The 18,701-nt window shown below is 41.7% G+C and overlaps 1 protein-coding gene across 5 annotated transcripts in view; it reads right to left on the reverse strand.

Moving 5' to 3' along the window:
• Positions 1-806: 806 nt before the first annotated feature.
• C3AR1 (complement C3a receptor 1) overlaps positions 807-18,701 on the reverse strand; it is a 41,358-nt gene continuing 23,463 nt past the window's right edge. Inside the window, exons 1-3 of one of the 5 annotated variants that reach the window (XM_015869448.3) lie at positions 4,248-4,572; positions 4,085-4,148; positions 807-2,531 (exon numbers count right to left, since the gene is read on the reverse strand). In XM_015869448.3, coding sequence (XP_015724934.2) covers positions 1,157-2,530 — 1,374 coding nt within the window. In that variant the 5' untranslated portion in view covers position 2,531; positions 4,085-4,148; positions 4,248-4,572 and the 3' untranslated portion in view covers positions 807-1,156. Of the gene's footprint in view, positions 2,532-4,084; positions 4,149-4,247; positions 4,573-18,701 lie in introns of those variants that run through there. The other 4 variants (XM_085542098.1, XM_085542109.1, XM_085542100.1 and 1 more) reach the window with 4 other exon arrangements.

The raw sequence follows: 18,701 nt of genomic DNA on the forward strand, positions 1-18,701 counted from the left end.
TGGAAAGGCATTGGGTTGTTTATGTGGATCTCTGCACTGATATCAGCTGCAGGGAATGAGGGGAATCAAACCTGCTGTGGAGAGTTCTTACAGGCCCTTCCACAGTAGCAATCATGGTGCTTCATGTCAAGGGTCAGGCAGAGAAGTCTCACAAATTTATTTTTGTGTATGCTTTCTGAAATATATATATATATATTTATGGTTTAACTTTGTCATGCCAGTATTGCATTTCTTCTGGCTGAGTCTAGCATGTGGGCTTGGTTACTACTTACCAGTTACCTTGAAAAAAAATAGGGTGTAGACTTTACTAAATTAACAGGCCCCACTTACGTGTACATTGCAACTGAGACATTTTAGGTTACGGTTAGGCTGTCTGTTTTCCCAACACCGAGACCAGCACATCTTTCAACTCTCATCTTGGCTAGAAAAGCTGTGAAAACTACACTGTGGCTTAGTAGCTCCCCAAATTCTGTTTGTGATAACCTGAAATACAGTAGGGATATTTGGGCAGCCTCAAACACCTTGTTAAAGGAAAGTTTGTGACTCTAACGTTGGAAGGAGTGCTGAGGAGCCAGTGAGTAAATGCTAATGAACATAGTTACAGCATGAGAATTAGTACAGTGATATATTTGCTGGGATAAACATGATACCTTAAACATCTACCAGTACATGAAAATCAGTTCAGTGCATCTGACTGGAGCATGTGCTGTTCCTATGCAATGCTGTAGTAAACTGTAGTGCTTCACTCTACCTATCTTCAGAAAAAAAAACCTCTCAGACCCAAGTACAGTCAAAGGAGACATCAGTGTTGCATTTTATCTTTAATAGACATGCAAATAACTGATTATTTTCTTATTCAGCAGTTCAGAAGTTGAAGTACATGATTGCACTATAAACCATTCTGCAAGCCTTCTTTACTCTTTAAAGTATTCTGGGTCTCTTGCTTCACTAGTCTTTCCCTAAAAATTATTACTCTTAGTATTTCCAACTTCCCATCTTGCTATAGTAGGATATAAAGTGGATTAGCAGATCTGATCTGAACCATCACAGTGCCCCGTGTGCAATTCTGTTCAGTAATCAGATGTGTTAAAGCAAAAAAAGTGGAGAGTGGTTGATGTACAGAGCTCTTTCTGCAGTTATGATGGGAAGTCCAGCATTAGACTGTGGTACTAACATCCTTATCGTTTGAAGTCTTGCTTCTGTCAAGAGAGTAAGGGGTTGAACATGTTGGTTCCTCTGTAAAGACTCCTTCCAAGACTCCTTGCAGTGATTGCTTTGCCTTTGCCCTGAAGTCCCGCCCCACAAAAACATACAGCAGAGGGTTGATGCAGCTGTTGGCATATGCAAGAGCTACAGAGAGGTGATCCCAAAGGATCAGTGACTCCTTCAGTTCTGTACCGGGAGTAGCCACAAGGGACAGAAACCCAACTACATGGTAGGGAGCCCAGCAGATGAAAAATGCAGCTATCACAAGAATGATTGTTCTCAGCATCTTGCTTTGTGGCTTACGGTAGTTACTTGTTAGCATCCTGGAAGCAATAAGGGCGTAGCAAACTGCCATTATGCCGAAAGGAAGTATGAAGCCAAAGACAGCCCTAGTGATAGTTATTACAATTAAGGGAAGGGGTATGGCATAATCATTACCACTAAAGACATCGTCAAAATCAAGCAAATCAAGAGAATCAAGTAGCTTTAAATCGAAGTCATTGTTGGATAGTACAGGCACATTAGTACTAGGTAGATCATCCAATAGCCTGATGTCTGGATAGGGAGTCGAATTTAACAAGGAGTACACATCTACAGTGGCATGAGAAAGGTGAGCTGCTGCAATTGCACCATTGTGGGTGGACATGCTGTTTGCCTGAAAATCTGGATAGCTATCAGGAGGCTGATGAGCAAAGACGGTGCTAACATGTGTGACAGCTGGTACTGAAGGTGAGTATTCTTCCAATATCCCAGTTACAGGATCACTGTCATCTGCATAATCTGGTACTTCATAATCTCCAAAACTGTACCCACACTCAGTTTTTCCACCACCAGTGACAGTGTTGCGGTAGTGAAAGACTGGACAACAGAAAATGAAGGCCAGGATCCAAATGCCACTGCAGACGAGTGAAATAAACTTGACTGTTCGATGGTTTTGACACCAGACTGGTTTCATCACGAGGAGGCACCGGTCTATGCTGATCACCATAAGTAGGAAAACACTAGCAAACATGGTGAAGATTATGACTGATGGGATGACTTTGCAGAGAAACCAACCATATGGCCAGTGTTCATTGAGGAACAAGTGAACAATGAAGAATGGCAAAGACAAGCAGCACATGAAGTCAGCCACAGCAAGGTTTAGGAACCAGATGATGTTCACAGACCTCTTCATTTTCAAACCAGCTACCCAGATAACCAACCCATTGCCTGGGATACCTATGATGAAAACAAGGATGAAGATAACCAGGGAGCTGATGGATTCTGGTGCATAGTATACAGCATCCTGATCATGTGAACTGCTGTTAACCAGGAGCGGAGGCATTCTGTAGTTATAAAACAGAGAACAAATTAGTAGTCAATACATACCCACCTCCCCAGATTCTTTGTCTGTACTGAAGAATCTCTGAGCCAGGAAGCAGTACTGAGCTGGGTGGATATAAAAGCATCAGTCTATACTAGTTTGCACTAAATACTTATTTCTACTAATCTGGCAGTTATACAGCTTCATCATTCTTATAGTGGCTTAAGTCCACTGTTCAAACAGCAGATTTGTATGCACTTATGTTCTTCTGTTTCTGTCATCCTTTTTTTTATTTCATCCTTGTTCTTTTATTCTCTATGGAAGCTCCCACTTCGTTTATATGCCATCAAAATCACCACTTTTCTTTCCTGATCAACTTCCTGCTTAGTATGTAATATTCTTTTTTCAGAATGATGTCAGCATTTTAGTTTCTTTTCCCTTTAAAATGAGCAATCTCTTCCTGGCATAACCAGTGCAATAGATTTAGGTTGAGAAAGCAATGCTTGTCTTATTGGAAAAACCCTGCTCCACTTTCTGGACATTATAAATAGAACAGATAAGACAGCAACTCTGCTAAAGGGCATTTCTAATGAAGTCACAGTAAGCACTTCCTTCTCCTTTCTGTTCTACCCTGTATCTATGTCCTGAGCTCTTTGCTAGATCTTTGGAAAGCTAGTCTTGATGAGGAGAAAGGCAAGAAATTAATGGTTTAAGAATGACAGACAGAGATACAGTTGAGGTAAGAAAAACTAAAGAGCAATAGTAATACTGTTATTGAACCACTTAGGTTTAAGAAAAACTGTTTTACTGCATGAAAGTGAAGCTGAGTCACAGAACATCTCAGTGCGGTTTTAAAACTATGTGAGGTATCAGTGGAACAAATCAATCTGATCAGTCATTCTCAGAATTAGATGCTAGTAAATTTAGAAGAGAAAGCTGAGAAATCTAGAAAAGCCAAAATAGGTCAGAGAAAAAGAGCTTGATACTCATCCTGTAAGCATTAACAAAATTGTTTTTAAAATCCTGCTAACTAACCTCTTGCTTAACCAATGAAGACAGTTATATTGCTGAATGATCACTAAAAGAATTTCCAGAAGGTGAAGAAAATGAATAGGCAAGAGTTGAATACAACCTGTGCAAGTAACTGAGATTACATGAATAAGAAAACTAAGCCTAATTCTATTTAAACCTCCATTATGCCAGTAAAAATAAAACAAGATAAAAGCAACCACATCCAAATATTCAATCTCTTTCTAGTATAACATGTAGTCTAAAGGTGGAGTACATCACTCCAGCATTTGAACTGTTTCATCACAAAGAAAATGATACAAATGGTTGCAACAGACACTGCAATTAACATTTTTTGGTCACAGCTGTTCACAGTCTTTTTTGTGAGTGTGACTTGTAAGGAAAGCTATGAAATAAGTCACTGGAAGTAGCAGAGAGAAAGTAGCAGATAGAAAGATAGAAGATAGAAATGAGAACTGAAGGGGAGGGGGGGGGAAGGTTTTCAAGAAGGAATAAGAAACTGCACACTAAAGAATAAAGCAGGACTCTGTAGCTTATTACACCTACCCCAGTGAAGGAAGGACTACAGTGCATCAGGGTGCAAGAACCATTGGTCCTGTGTCCAGAGTGACTGCAAAAGAAGAAGCTCATTACATTTTAGGAACTGCTTTTTTTCCCCCAATTCATGTGTGTATGCAAAGTAACCTTTCCACCCTGAGGGGAGGCTTACATTGTCTCTTATTTGAAGGTTTAGTGGCAATTGGCAGGTAAACAAGAAAGCAAGAAAACCATAAGAAGCTGTTTCAGCACTGTCAAAATGAGATACTGTCCTAAGTCAAAGAAAATCAGGAAGCTTAAGAGTGATAATCACCGACATACACTTTAAACTTTCCATAAGAAGACACAACATCTCAATGCCAAATCAGCTGTCTTTCAGTACAGCAGTTTTGTCTCATTTTGTTTCTTTTTGGTTTTTTGTGCTTTTTTTTTTTTTTTTTTTAAAAAAAAAAAGGTACAGGAAAACGGAACTTGACTGATGAAATATTATAATGTCTGAAATGTTGTCTTTGGTCAACGGAAATGCTGATGCTACAAAAAGTTGCTAGCCTATAAGAAAAGCTAAGGCATTTAAAACGAGTAACAGTAGAGTTTCCCCCCAACACACTTAACCAGGGAAGTCAAGAAACTGCTAGCAGAAATGAGAAAGCACAGGTGTACAAGAATTGGCCTCAGTACTTTGATTTTAAATGGAAAATGAATCGTAACTATGGGGAGTTCTGCTTTGAAGCACGTTATCTGTTCTGTGCAACACATGAATGCTGACTCAAACACAAAAGCCATGCAACCACAAACAGGAAGGCAGGCCAGAATTGTCTGTTCCCCTAAAGATAGATGGACTGTAAGCAGCTTGCAAGGACAGTTCCTCTGTCTGTGTCTATTCTCCACTGCTGTCTTTCTGGAGGGAACCCAGAGACCTGGATAGAAAGGGATCTGTGCACCAGTGTCATGTTGAGAGGAGTGCATTCTTATGTGTTTCTGTTGCCCAAAGGATGCACATACTTTTCACTACCATGTGACTGGCTGGCTCCAGTCAAACTTTTCCATGCAAGGAAACCCTTCTCTACTGGTTGATCAGGTCTGGTTCCTCTAGTTAAAACTTCTCCCCTTGCAACCTTGTCACAATGGGCACATTACCTTCAGTCCAGCCAGCTAATTCTGTACAGTGACAAGATTATGAAATATCTCACCATGTATGTTTCCAAACCAACTGAAATTTTAAGCAGCTCGACAAGTAATGTGTTTTGCACCCACTTCAGAATGAAGAAGCAAATGATGTGGACATTTAAAGGAGATGGAACATTTGGCTACTTTCAGAAAATGGTCACTGATCAAATCAGACCTTTGACTTGCAGCTGGGATGACAATCCCAAATCACTACACTATACTTATTTCTTCTCTTCTTAATGTCCCCCTTCCCCAGTTGTTAAAGACAGTCAACTTAGAAGGTCTGTAACTCACATAGTCACTGTAAGAACCTCTGGATTTGGTCTACTAGCTCTACTGCACCAAGCAGGATAAGCTAAAGTAGATTATCTAAAACTGTTTTAAGTTTCCGCAGAAGGAGACTTCCCAACCTTTTTGGAAAATCTGTTCCAGTGTTCAACCACCCTCAAAGAAAGAAGTGTTTTCTTGTGCCTTTCAGACAGAATTTCCCATTTTTCACTTTCTGCCAACTACCTGTCACCATGCTCTACTGAGAAGATTCTAGCTCCCTGTCCTTTACACACTCCAATCAGATAGCCCCGAGCCTACCCTCCCCTAGGCCAGACAGTCTCTGCTATACCAGCTCATTCTTGCATGAGAGGTGTTCCAGTCACTTAACTATCTTATTGGTCCTTTAGAAGCCTCACTCTGCTATGCCCACATCTCTCTTGTACTGGAGAGCTCCGAACTACACACAGCCCTTTAGATGTGGACTTATCAGTGCTGGGGAAGGAGAGAACCCCTTCTTTGTGCCAGCTGGCAGCACTTCTAATGTAGCACTGAGTTAGCCTTAATAGCTATGATGATGCATCACTGGCTCACATTCAGCTTTTTGTTCAACAGAACCATGAGACTGTCATTCTCTGTACAGCTGCTTACCAGTCAGTTGGCCCTAAGAATGTACAAGTGCATGGAGTTGTTTCCTCTCAGGTGCTGGAATTTGCACTTCCCCATCTTGAACGTCTTTATGTTTCTCTCTGACCAGTTTTTCAGCTTGTTGATGTTCCTCAGCAAAACCACCTGGTGCATCAGCCAGTTCTGAAACATCTGCAGACTTGCTGAGAGCACACTCTGCTTCAGCATCCAGGTTTTTAATAGAGTTAAGCAGTACTAGAATGAGTGTTGACAACTACTGACTTGCATCTATTTGTTTTTAGCTCTTCTGATCACCACCCTCTAAGCCCACTACTCCAGTCACTTTTCAGTCCCCCCCACTGTCCACTCATTCAGCCCATACTCCACCAATGTATCTATGAGGATGATTGTGTTGAAATTTACCTTGATGGTAAATCTCAACTGGCCACCACAACGAATTGACTAAAATCTTAATGCAAGTTACAACTGGCATTGCTTCTTTCAGATGTTACAAAACTGCAGCAGTCCACCAGTTACTGAATAGTTATACCCATAAAAAATCACAGAATGCATCACCCACCACCTCACCATTCTCACATCCACTGTTTGGTTTCATTCAGCAAAGATAGATGAATATCACTGTCTGCCTTTTTTTTTCCACATGGAGGACTTCAGTGACACCTTTTCATCATACACACTTCCATATCAGATGTTCATTGCAGGGGAGGTGGACTAGGTGACCTTTCAGGATCCCTTCCTTCTATGATTCCATGTTCCTGCATCATCTAGTCATTTATTTGTGTTGAGGGTGCTTATTTTTATGGCTGAAGTATGGAGCATTCCTATCATAATGCTACATTTCAGCAACCTGAATCTAACCTGCTCTGGTTAGGAGAAAAACTGACCACACAACTTGCACTGAAACTGACTCAAAGTATCTCTATTTCTCTAAAATTGCTGACTGCGTGAAGTCAATAGCTGTGCCATTTACTGTATGAAAGACGGAAGGGGAAAAGTAACAAATAACGTGTTAATAGCTGCCACTGATGTCAGCTGTTGTAAACCATTTTAGCTGCTATCTGTACTGCAGAAAAAGTAATTTTCTGTGAGAAAACACAGAGTAAGAGCTTTAGGAAAATGTGTTCAACCGCTATAAATTAAGCCAAAATGTATCGTGAAGTGTCTACTGGACACTCCTTGTAGAGTGGATGAGTTAGGCTGAGGATGCCTAAACTTCTGAAGGAGTTGTGGTCTTCACTAACTCATCCCACCCTTGGCCTGAGTTTGTCATAGTCTTTCCGATAATAAATGGACAGCAGAGGAGGAGGAATGATAAAACCAGGAGAAAAAAAAGGGGGGGTTGGGGGGGGAAAGAAAGAAAGAAACAAGATAGGATAATATAGAAGACAACAGCAAAACAATTACAGAAATAGTGATGTCTCAAAACAAGAAAGTCTTAATTAAACTAAAAAAAATCTGACTTGCTAACATGCTGATGCTTTAAATACTTACATGTATACATCTATGAATGCCTGAGTAAATATATCCTCATCTTTTTTGTTGCATGTTCAAATGTGAGGACAGTACAGACTGGTTCTTGTTCTGCTCCTGTAGGTTGGTTGCAATGCTATGTGCATAGTGACTGAAAGTCCCCTGATTGTGAAGGGACATAAAAAACTTCCTAAAAACAATTGGAGCTTCTCCCAGACTGGCAGAAATTAGTAAAGTCTCTTTGTGTTTCCCCTTGTAAACATAAGAATGTTAGATGTACTAGAGAAAGAAACCTAGCCTCTTTACTGGAAAGAAGCAGTATTTCTGTGGTAAATCATAGGGTCATTCTATGGCTTGGATTAGAAGAGACATTAAAGATCATCAAGTTCCAACTCCATGCCATGGACGGGGCTGCCACCCACCAGCTCAGGCTGCCTAGGGCCCCAACCAGTCTGGCCCTGAGCACCTCCAATGCTGGGGCATCCACAGCTTCTCTTGGGGAGCCTGTGCAGAGGGAAGATTTAGGTTGGATGTTAGGGGAAAGTTCTTTACTAGAAGGGTGGTTAGGTCCTGGAACAGGCTGCCCAGTGAGGTTGTGGATGCCCCATCCTTGGAGGTGTTCAAGACCAGGTTGGACAGGGCCCTGGGCAACCTGATCTAGTAAATGTGTATTGTTTGGTGGCCCTGCTAGGCAGGGGGGTTGGAACTACATGATCCTTGAGGTCCCTTCCAACCCGGGTAATTCTGTGATTCTGTGATTCTGTGATTCTGTGATCACCCTCTCAGTGAAAATGTTCCTCTTGACATCTGAGTCTCCCCTCTTTCAATTCAAAACAGTTCTCCTTTGTCCTATTGCTATCTGTCCATGAAAAAAGTCCAGTTGATCATAGAATCATAGAATTGCTCAGGTTGGAAAAGACCTCAAAGATCATTGAGTCCAACCACACCCTAACCATACTACTCTAATAACAACCCTCTGCTAAATCACGTCCCTGAGCACCACAACCAAACAGTTTTTAAACACATCCAGGGATGGTGACTCAACCACCTCCCTGGGGACCCTATTCCAGTGGTTGATAAACTCCCTTTAAGTACTGGAAGGCCACAATAGTTCTACCTGGTGCCTTCTCCAGTTTGACCAATCCCAGATCCCCAGTCTTTTTTCATAGGATACGTACAACCCCCTGAACATTCTTATGGCCTGTTCTGGACCCACTCCGACAGCTCTGCATCAATCTTATGCTGGAGTCCTCAGGCCTGGATGCAGTACTGCAGGTGGGGGTAAGGGCAGAGCAAAGGGAGACCAGCACCTCGCTCACCCTGCAGGTCATGCTTCTTTTGATGCAGCCCAGGGTATGGTTGGCATTTTGGAACACAATGGTTAATCAAAGTCATTACATGGTAACAAGAGTAAGGGAATAGCTTGAACTAATGCTTTTAATTTTTTAATTAGAGTGGAAGTACATGCTGCTAATTACGGGAGCTCAAGTAGTTGATGGAGCTTTGCTAAACTGCATCATCCTTAAAAATAAATGTTCAACTATGTAGAAAATTTTAATTTCTTCTCCCTCTTGTGTGAAATATAATTAATAAATCCTTATCCAGATCCTGTAGCTGAGTACTGAATACCATAGTGCTGCATTTTAGCCTAGTGCCAGATAGGTACAGGATTCCCCAGATTAATCTTTTGTATATCAAAAGAAAATGACTCAGCAAGAGATTTTGTCACTGGCATGCCCTACAAGCAGATTAAAACACTGTCAAATCGTATTACCACAGACACTGCATTGCAGCGTTATCACTACGATAGTGATATAAATACAGTTTTGGTTCATTCTGATACTGGAAAGACTACTTGCCATTGAAAAAACAACTCATCCCCTGCAGTGCGATGGTACCTGAGCCTGTCTATCCTCAGAAACAATGAAAAATATACATGCAATGGAGCCTGAAGTTTGACCTGGAAAGTGAATACTCGTTTTTTGGCAAATTTATATTATAGCATATTAAGGTCTACTACTGAAGTAACTCTCCTGAGGAAAGAATGGAGAAAGATGAAGTATTATGAAGTCAAGATGGATTTTAAAGAATGTTGATGGAAAGCAACAACATTAATAAAGCTTCACATTTGAGATATAACTCATCTTTTTCACAGTCTCTAATGCACTGTCTTTGTCATATAAGAAAATGATTCTAACTGTGGATTGTGAAGTAAGCTGAATAATGCATATGATTTTCATGAGACATTTTTGTGGTGATCCAATCCAATTTTCTTACACACTGCTATCAGAAGTCATCAGCTAATGGATTAAAATATATGCAACAAATTGAAATGGTGTCATTACAGACTGTTCACCTCGGTTAAAAGAAAACGTCTGTAAGGATATCAGGGAATTTCATATAAGATTAATAGCCATAATGACAATGAGGATAATGCGTTAGTACAGATCTAATGATCATCCTTCAGCGATGCATGACCAGGACTGTCATGGTATTGCAGTCTGAAAGCATAGAGACATGCCCAAAGTGTGTTTTGAGACTGCTCTTTCAGTGAAGCCCAAGTCCTCTGGCCTCCTCTGTGCACAGCCACTCTCTGGTCATGACCAGACATATGCACACAGGGTGGCTGGGAACAGTGTCTGCTCCTTGCTGCTAGCACGAATCGAAGTATGCTAGCCATACTGGACAAGTTCACTGAGTATTGATTAAAGTGATTTAGAACCCAATTAATCAGATGTGAATTACCAGCCTACTGAATTTCTGTTGCTGCAACAACTCAAGTAGAAAGCTTTGACATATCTTCATAATGCTCTGCATCTAGATCTCTCTCTTTACATCAAAAGGGTTCAATAAAATTCCTGAGCATTATCACTGCCAGAAAATCTACTTTTCCCCATGCTTTTATCTCCTTTGGACCATAATATTGTAAAGTAGCAAATTCTAATAATGCCCAGCTCCTGATGTGTCAGGTTTACTGGAGAGGTATAAACAGAACCATTTCACATTTTTACCTAAGACTTCCAGGGTTATTATATACTACTTTTTATATTTTTATACTGCATAGTCTAAAGGGAAAGCATACCTTACTTTGCAAGGCAAAGACTACAAAAATTTCAATATAGATGATACCTAGGAGCTATGTGATTGCAGTTACAGCAGTAGGACAGGATGTTGTATTCACAAGTTTTCATAAGGTGAAACACGCCATTATTCCTGTACCACAACCAAATCTGCAGAAAAAAATGCATACACACATGCATCCCATCCTGTTGCTCCAGTCAGATTATGAGTAAGAGGAAAATTTTGGCAGATCTGAAGAGAAAACAACCCAAGACCCCAGTGTCTCAGCACGAGTAAATAATGGGAACTTTCACTCACACATCTGGCTTGAGATGTGCTTTTGGTACCAAGTTCTATTAGCAAATGACTTCTTTCATTATTTTGAGTCAATGCTTGGACCTGTTTATAAAGCAAGCACCATGAGAACATGTACACTGAATACTGTGAGGTCTGTAATGTGGTGCTGCTTGGCTCTCTTCCCCAAGAGTGAAACCCAGGAAAGTCTAAAGTGCAGATCACAGCACTCAGTAAATATAGAGAGGTATTTTTCTCTCTTCCTCCCAGCCTACAAAGGTTTCCCTTACAGCAGAGTGTTGGCTGGATGATGCTTGAACAAGAATGAGCCTGAGGGCATGTTTCATCTGAGTTTATCATAGAATCATAGAATCATAGAATTACTCAGGTTGGAAAAGACCTCAAAGATCATAATGTCCAACCACAGCCTAACCATAGTACCCTAACTAACAACCCTCTGCTAAATCATATCTCTGAGTACCACATCCAAATGGCTCTTAAACACACCCAGAGATGGTGACTCAACCTCAACCTCCTTGGGGAGCCTATTCCAGTGCTTAGCTACCCTTTCTGTAAAGAAGTGTTTCCTAATATCCAACCTAAACTTACCTTGGCACAACTTGAAGCCATTTCCCCTTGTCCTGTCCCCTATCACCAGTGAGAAGTGACTTGCCCCACTCTCACTGTAAGCACCTTTCAGACACTGGAAAAGATCAATAAGGTCTCCCCTCAGCCTCCTTTTCCCCAGACTAAACAGCCCCAGCTCCCCTAGCCTCTCCTCATAGGGCTGATTGTCCAAGCCCTTCACAAGCCTCGTTGTCCTTCTCTGAACCTGCTCCAGTACCTCCATGTCCTTTTTGTACTGAGGTCCCCAAAACGGAACACTGTACTTGAGGTGAGGCCTCACCAATGCCAAGTACAGGGGAAGGATGACTTCCCTAGTCCTGCTCACCACACAATTCCGGATACAAGCCAGGATGCTATTGGCCTTCTTGGCCACCTGGGCACTCTGATGGTTCATATTCAGCCAACTGTCAGCACACCAAGGTCCCTTTCCATTGGGCAACTTTGCAGCCACACCTCCCCAAGCCTGTAGGGTTGCCTGGGGTTGTTGTGATCAAAATGCAGGACCTGACACTTGGCCCTATTGAAACTCATGCTGTTAGCCTTGGCCCATCAATCCAGTCTATCCAGGTCCCTCTGTAGTGCTTTTCTTCCCTCTGTCAGATCAACTCCCTCCCAGCTTAGTGTCATCTGCAAACTTACTGAGGGTGCACTCAATCTCCTCATCCAGATAATCAATGAAGATGTTAAACAGAAGTGGCCCAAGCACCGAGCCCTGGGGGATGCCGTTCACAACCAACTGCCAACTGGATTCAACTCCATTGACCACAACTCTTTGGGCCCAGCCATCCAGCCAGTGCTTCACCCAGCGGAGCGCGTGCCCATCCAGACCATGGGCAACCAGTTTCTCCATGAGAATGTTATGGGGGACAATGTCAAAAGCCTTATTGAAGTCCAGGTAGACCACACAGACAGCCTTACCACCATCCACTAAATGGGCCACCTTGTCATAGAATGAAATCAGGTTTGTCAGACAGGATCTACCCTTCATAAAACCATGCTGACTAAGCTTGATCCTCTGGCTGACCTTTAATTGGTCCATGATGGTTCCTGAGATTATTCATTCCATAACCTTCCCAGACACCAAGGTGAGTCTGATAGGCCTGTAGCTGCCAGGATCATCTTTCCAGCCCTTTTTGAAGATGGGTGTCACATTTGCCAGCCTCCAATCCACTGGGACATCCCTGGTTAGCCATGAAAAATGATGGAGAGTGGTTTGGCAACCACATCCACCGAGTCCCTCAGCATTCTAGAGTGCAATTCATCCAGCCCCATGGACTTGTAAGCATCCAGCTTTCGGAGCAGGTCCAAAACTATCTATCTCATCATGGATCATGCAGGGCTTATTATGTTCCCCCTTCTCATCTACCAGCACAGGAGGCTGCATTCCCAGGGAGCAACAAGTTTTACTATTAAAGAGAGGAGGCAAATAAAGCATTAAGTACCTCAGCCTTATCCTGATCCTTTGGGTTCTTGTGGGGAGAAGTGCTCTCTCAGATATTCTCCCTCTGCTCTACAAAACCTGGCATGAGCACAGCTTGGTGGACTGTTTTCTGTAGTTGGCCTTGGGGAAGCCCTTTCTACACTGCAAGTCTTGGCAGCCAGAAGCAGAAAGCTACTGACAGGGAGCTATATAACAGCTCTCCAGGAATGAAAACAGTCTCAGCGGGTAAATGCCTGCAGGTCAGCTCCAGTTGCTTTTTGTCATGATGACTGCAGTCTGCAAAACACATTCTGCCTTCCATCTTTTATCTTTATCTCAATAGATGGTATGTCATGACTTCCCCTATTGTAACATCTCTATCTGGAATACATTTTGCTGCATCTCTCTAATATCCTGAGGGCAGACATCAGGACACTTCAGTTTCTTCCATGTAGCTACACAAACATCACTGCATCGCACAGTGCAGCTCTCATGTTACTTCCAGTGTTTTCTAGAAGTTTTTGTTTTTTGTTTTTTTTTTCTCTCTCCCTCTCTCTTCTTTTCTTTTTCCACAACTACAGGTCTCCACAAACCTCTCCCACTCATTGGTGGACCATGACTGTGAGATGCCCTGGAGAGTGTCCAAGGAAGGGCAAAGAAGCTGGAGAAGGTTCTGGAGCACAAGTCTTACATGGAGTGGCTGAGGGAACTGGAATTGTTTACTCTGGAGAAAAGGAGGCTCAGGGAAGTCCATATTGCTCACTACAACACCCTGAAAGGGGGCTGTGGCAATGTGGGTGTCAGCACCTTCTCTGAGGTAACAGCAATATGATGAGAGGTAGTAGCCTTAAGTTGTGACAGTAGAAGTTCAGGTTGGTTATTAGGAAAAATTTCTTCTCAGGAAGAGTGGTGGCACGCTGGAATGGGTTCCCTAGGGAGGTAGTTGAGTCCCCAGAGCTGTTCAAGAAACATGGAGACGTGGCATCAAGGGACATGGTTAGTGGGAATGGTGCTGATTGGCTGATGTTTGGACTGAGTGATCTCAGAGGTCTTTTCTAACCTTAATGATTCTGTGATTCCACGTCACAAAGGAGGAGTTGGTTCTGAAAAAGTTACCCAGCTGTAGCTTTCCTTCATTTCAGGCTTTTGTCCTTTGATTACTTTCATTTTCAGTGGAGACTTCTTCACTCCTCGTGGCAAGACTAGCATAGGGCATATAGCATAGTACTGTGACAAGAGTGTTACTTCTGGTTGGGCATGTCCTTCTACTGTGTTCTTCATGCACACTGCACATGCTGAAGGACTGACAGACAGTTCCACGTGTCCTGAAATAACGCATTTGGCAGTATCATACTTCAGATTTGTGGCACACCCTTGAGAGATATTTTAACGAAGTTAATTAGTAGCACTCATTAGTAATAAATGACAAGCATAGAGATAAACTAGAGCAAATACAGATAGGAGATATTTCAGCCTCTGCATGTTTCCCTAAAGGAAGTATATCTCTGTCGTATCTGCTCACCAGTGGCAGTAACGCACTGTCCTCCCCTTCAAGGAAGCTTTAATTATTTAATGCTAAGGAAATTAAATAGATGGTCTTATTCATTCTGATATACTGCAGGCAGGTTTGATTTAGTAGGAAAGACATATCTTATTATTGTGCTGAGAAATTAATATAGCTAGCAGCAAAATTAATTAATTACTATATTAATGACCAAGTATCTCATTCTGAAACCTAAGTTGACAAGTCTGGGGCAGGGTACTTGAGTGAACAATTGCGAGGATAAGTCTTAAGTAAATTTGGAAGTTTTTTGTTGTTTTTTACCAGAAGCAACTTCCCCTACTTTGAGTGGTAAGAAGTCCTCTTCCCTTTGTACAATACCAGTTCCTTGGGTGAGGTCCTCACATGGGTTGAAGCAGCCTCTTCATGCACAGCATCCAGAGTGACCATTCTCAAATCAGTAAAAAACTTGCTAGCACACGTGGAAAACAATGAGTCAGAAGGCAATTCAGAGCCTCCAGTCCCATATCCTGAATCAAAACACACTGTTTTGGTAATGCTGGTAATGCTGGCCTGAAAACTGAAGTACTTTTTGCTCCAACCACACACTGACTACATAAGAAAACAAAAGAAAATGAAACAAAACAAAACAAAGAAACAACAACAAAAAACACCATTGTATCAGGATCAGATCTGGGCTTTGCTCCGTTGTTAGCTACATTGAGTAACATGGATTTAGACAAGTAAAGATCCAGGCCAGCTCCCTGGGGTACGAGAATAACTGTGCTTGGAATCTTTCCAAGAGGAATAGAGTTACACAAATACAAGACCACCACAAATGAAGACAGTGGCTTAAGGAGCAAGAAGTTCATATGAAGCTAGGTAAATAGTAGATTTGCTGTTTTGCTCCTCTTGGTTACAGTGGTTTTATTTCTGTTCTATTCTTTGCTATAATTGAAAATGGCCAAATAAATCTTCTGCTGAAAGGATTTATTGGATTTTGCTAGTACATTCCTGAGATTACTTAAGTTTCCCATACTTCCCTGTGAGAATGATCTCCCACAAACCCTTACACACTGTAGAGAAAATGATGTTGAAAAAACAATGAAGAGAGCTGTCCTTGTAGATGACTTGAATTTATAGAGGTTCTAATAAAACCTCCTTGCAGGGAAGCAGTAAAATTCATATCTGGATCTCTGAGTTTGTTAATAGAGAGTTTTCATTGGAAAGTAAACAATTACAGTGTTGTGGGGAGTGATTTTTATGTGTGGGACAAGGCTATCTCAAGCAGAAAAGTGGTGTACAGTCTAGAGAACTCATCTTTAAGTGTCGTAGATTTGATTTTCTCCATCAAATATCTATGCCAGACTGTTTTAGTGGTTGGTCAAGGACCTGAATATTGATGGCTGGGGAATTTATCCCCTTCTGAGGAACATAAAACAGAACATTTGTTTCTGTTTTATACTGAGCTGACTGTAAATAGGAGTTTGCTGATTGCTGATCGGTTTTGTTTCAGATTCTCTGGAGGCTCTGTGAATACTTCAGATTGCATGAAGATGTGCTAGACTGGCATGAATTTTTTTTCTGTGTAGACAAATAATGGGTGTATCTGCTACACATAGTGTGCAGGATTTTCCTAGGTGAATTGGCCATCCAACCTGGCCTAGAACACCTCCAGGAAACAGCTTCTTTGGGCAGCCTGTGCCACTGCTTCACCACTCTCTCAGTGAAAACTTTCCCCCTAACGTCTAATCTAAATCTTCCTTCTTTCTGTTTAAAACCATTTCCTCATGTCCAAAATACCATGTTTTATGGTAACAGATCTTATCTGTACGAATATATATACGGTGCTTTCTGCTCTCACTGCCTGCTGGGTACCCACCAGAAATGCAGGGAGGGATGATTGGCAGGGCAGATGTGAGCCATCTTAACTCAAAGCTTGGCTTCCACTTTCCAGCTGTGTTTGGGAAATCGCCCATTCTGCTCACATTACACAGAGAGACAGCATGGCCTGGCTATGGAAATGACCACCTCTGCCATTTGTTGGTAGAGGATGGAAATCCTTTCCAAGGCAGCAGCAGGTCATGGCCTTGCTAGGACATCGCCTGGCAGATTGCTCCAAAGGTCACTTCCCACTGGAGAAGAATTTGCAGGCATAATTGCTACAAGTACAGCAGGTGGCCTACAGATAATTAACACTGCAAGCATCTGTACTTTGCAAGGACCTCAGCCAGGGGTTCCCTACGTGGACTGCTCTTTGTGGGTCTGAAGCTGCTGTTGGAAAAGAGGTGGATGAGATATCCGGAAGCAAAGAAGATCATAAGAGCTGGTGGTCTTTCCCCACTAGCCCTACAGACATTTGGTTAATTACAGGGTTGTGGACAGTGTGTCAAAGAGAGCTCAAAGATCCCAGAGCTTCTTTCAGCTAGGTAGAAGAATTCATCCCCAAAGGCTAGCTGAACACAGGTAAAGACAGAGCTCAGGAGTTCATTTATTACCTTCACACAAAAATTGCAAGTGATGAAGTCAGCTGCTGTCCTACAGCTGAAGCAGAAGGAGCCCAGAGGCATTATATTCTGGGTAACTTTTCATATATCTGTTCTCCTTTGTCAGGTCAGTACTTTGTGTGCTTCTCTGTGGCATGTGTTTGTGTATGCACATGCACATAGGAGAAATGAAGATATTAAGGTTAAAAAGCATCACGGACAGAACTGGTCTGATGAACAGGAATAATTATTCATTTTCTTTTCCTCCCTTTTCCATTTGAAAGGGTTTTGTTTTGTTAGTTATTTTCAATTAAACTGATAAATAAAACAGCTGGAGTCGTGCATCAATGGACATGTGTCTGTGGCTTTGAAATTTATCCGTATCTTAGATCTATTTTGTTTGCATGAATAAATTTGATATATAACATCAATAGTAAGGAGCTTAATTAACAACCTTTAAGAAAGATAAGCAATTAAAGCTTAGCAGAAGACAAATTATATGCAATGTTTAGATCATTTTCTCTAACAATATTTCATGTTGGAGGCAAAGAAAGTGCCTTCGAATCATGCTGAAATGCAGAACTGTCGTGTAAAATGCCAAATTATATGTGCACCTCCTGCCTCCCAAACCTTGCTATTTCTGCAACATGCTGTGCACAATTTAATTAAGAATTCTCTTGCAGGGACTGTTGTCAAAGAATGTGCTTTTCTCTGCATGCAGCAGTTAATAGTTTGTTGTTTTTTAATAAAAAAAAATTTATAATCCAATAGAAAGTGGAAAATCTGCAGCCAGTCTCCTCCAAAGCCTCTGAGATGCCAATTAAAAAGATTAAATAAATAAGAATGTAATTTTGAGTTATTACTTGAGAAAACACATCCATAAATTATAAAGCACTGTTCCCACCAGTATGAGTGCAGAAGCTGCGTGCCTAATGCATGCACATTACCAACCAGTGCCTTTGCAAGGGACTGTCAAGTAGGAACTAATGCTGCTCTCAAGGAAAAAGATATATTAAGTGAAACCCACCACAGCGACTTAAATCAGGGTGAACTGAGCTGAAGGATGGTGAAGTGGTAGTGTTAGCCACAGGAGTGCTGCACTGCCCCATAGCACAGGTAAGTACAAGGGCTGGCACTGCCTCATTGCTCCTGGTCTGGCCCCTTATCTTTTGCTGCCAGGGTTTGTTTGATCCTCTCAAGCTTGTCAGAATCTGGGATATGAAAAGTCAGCCCCTCATGTCTCCAGAACACGATTTACACTTTGAAATTATTCAGCCATGCTTCTGAGAGAGAGACAGAAAACAGAAAAACAGTCAGGCAACAGAAAAGGGGAAAGAAGGAAACACATCCAAACAAACTCAGTTTTGCAACACAGCAGTCTCAAGTAGCACAACAAATATGAAGTGGAAACTTTCCTTCACTGCTGAAGAAGAGCGCTCTTGTTCACAAAACCATCATTAATGATTTTTATCAACTCCCCAGCAGCAAGTGGTATAGCATTTAAGTACTTTCATCTAATCCTAGAAAAAATCCCTCCTACAACATACTTTAAATGTGTGGCAATTGTATATATGAGAATAATATAACATTATGTCCACTGCAGGACCCTTAACTAGTATAATTTCAAGCTGCTGCAGCATTTGGACAGGGATGTACCAATTTCAGGCCAAAGTGCCGCAATTATTC

This window comes from Coturnix japonica, chromosome 1 (assembly GCF_054131305.1).
Source record: "Coturnix japonica strain WE chromosome 1, WE-NBRP24, whole genome shotgun sequence".
Classification (NCBI taxonomy): domain Eukaryota; kingdom Metazoa; phylum Chordata; class Aves; order Galliformes; family Phasianidae; genus Coturnix; species Coturnix japonica.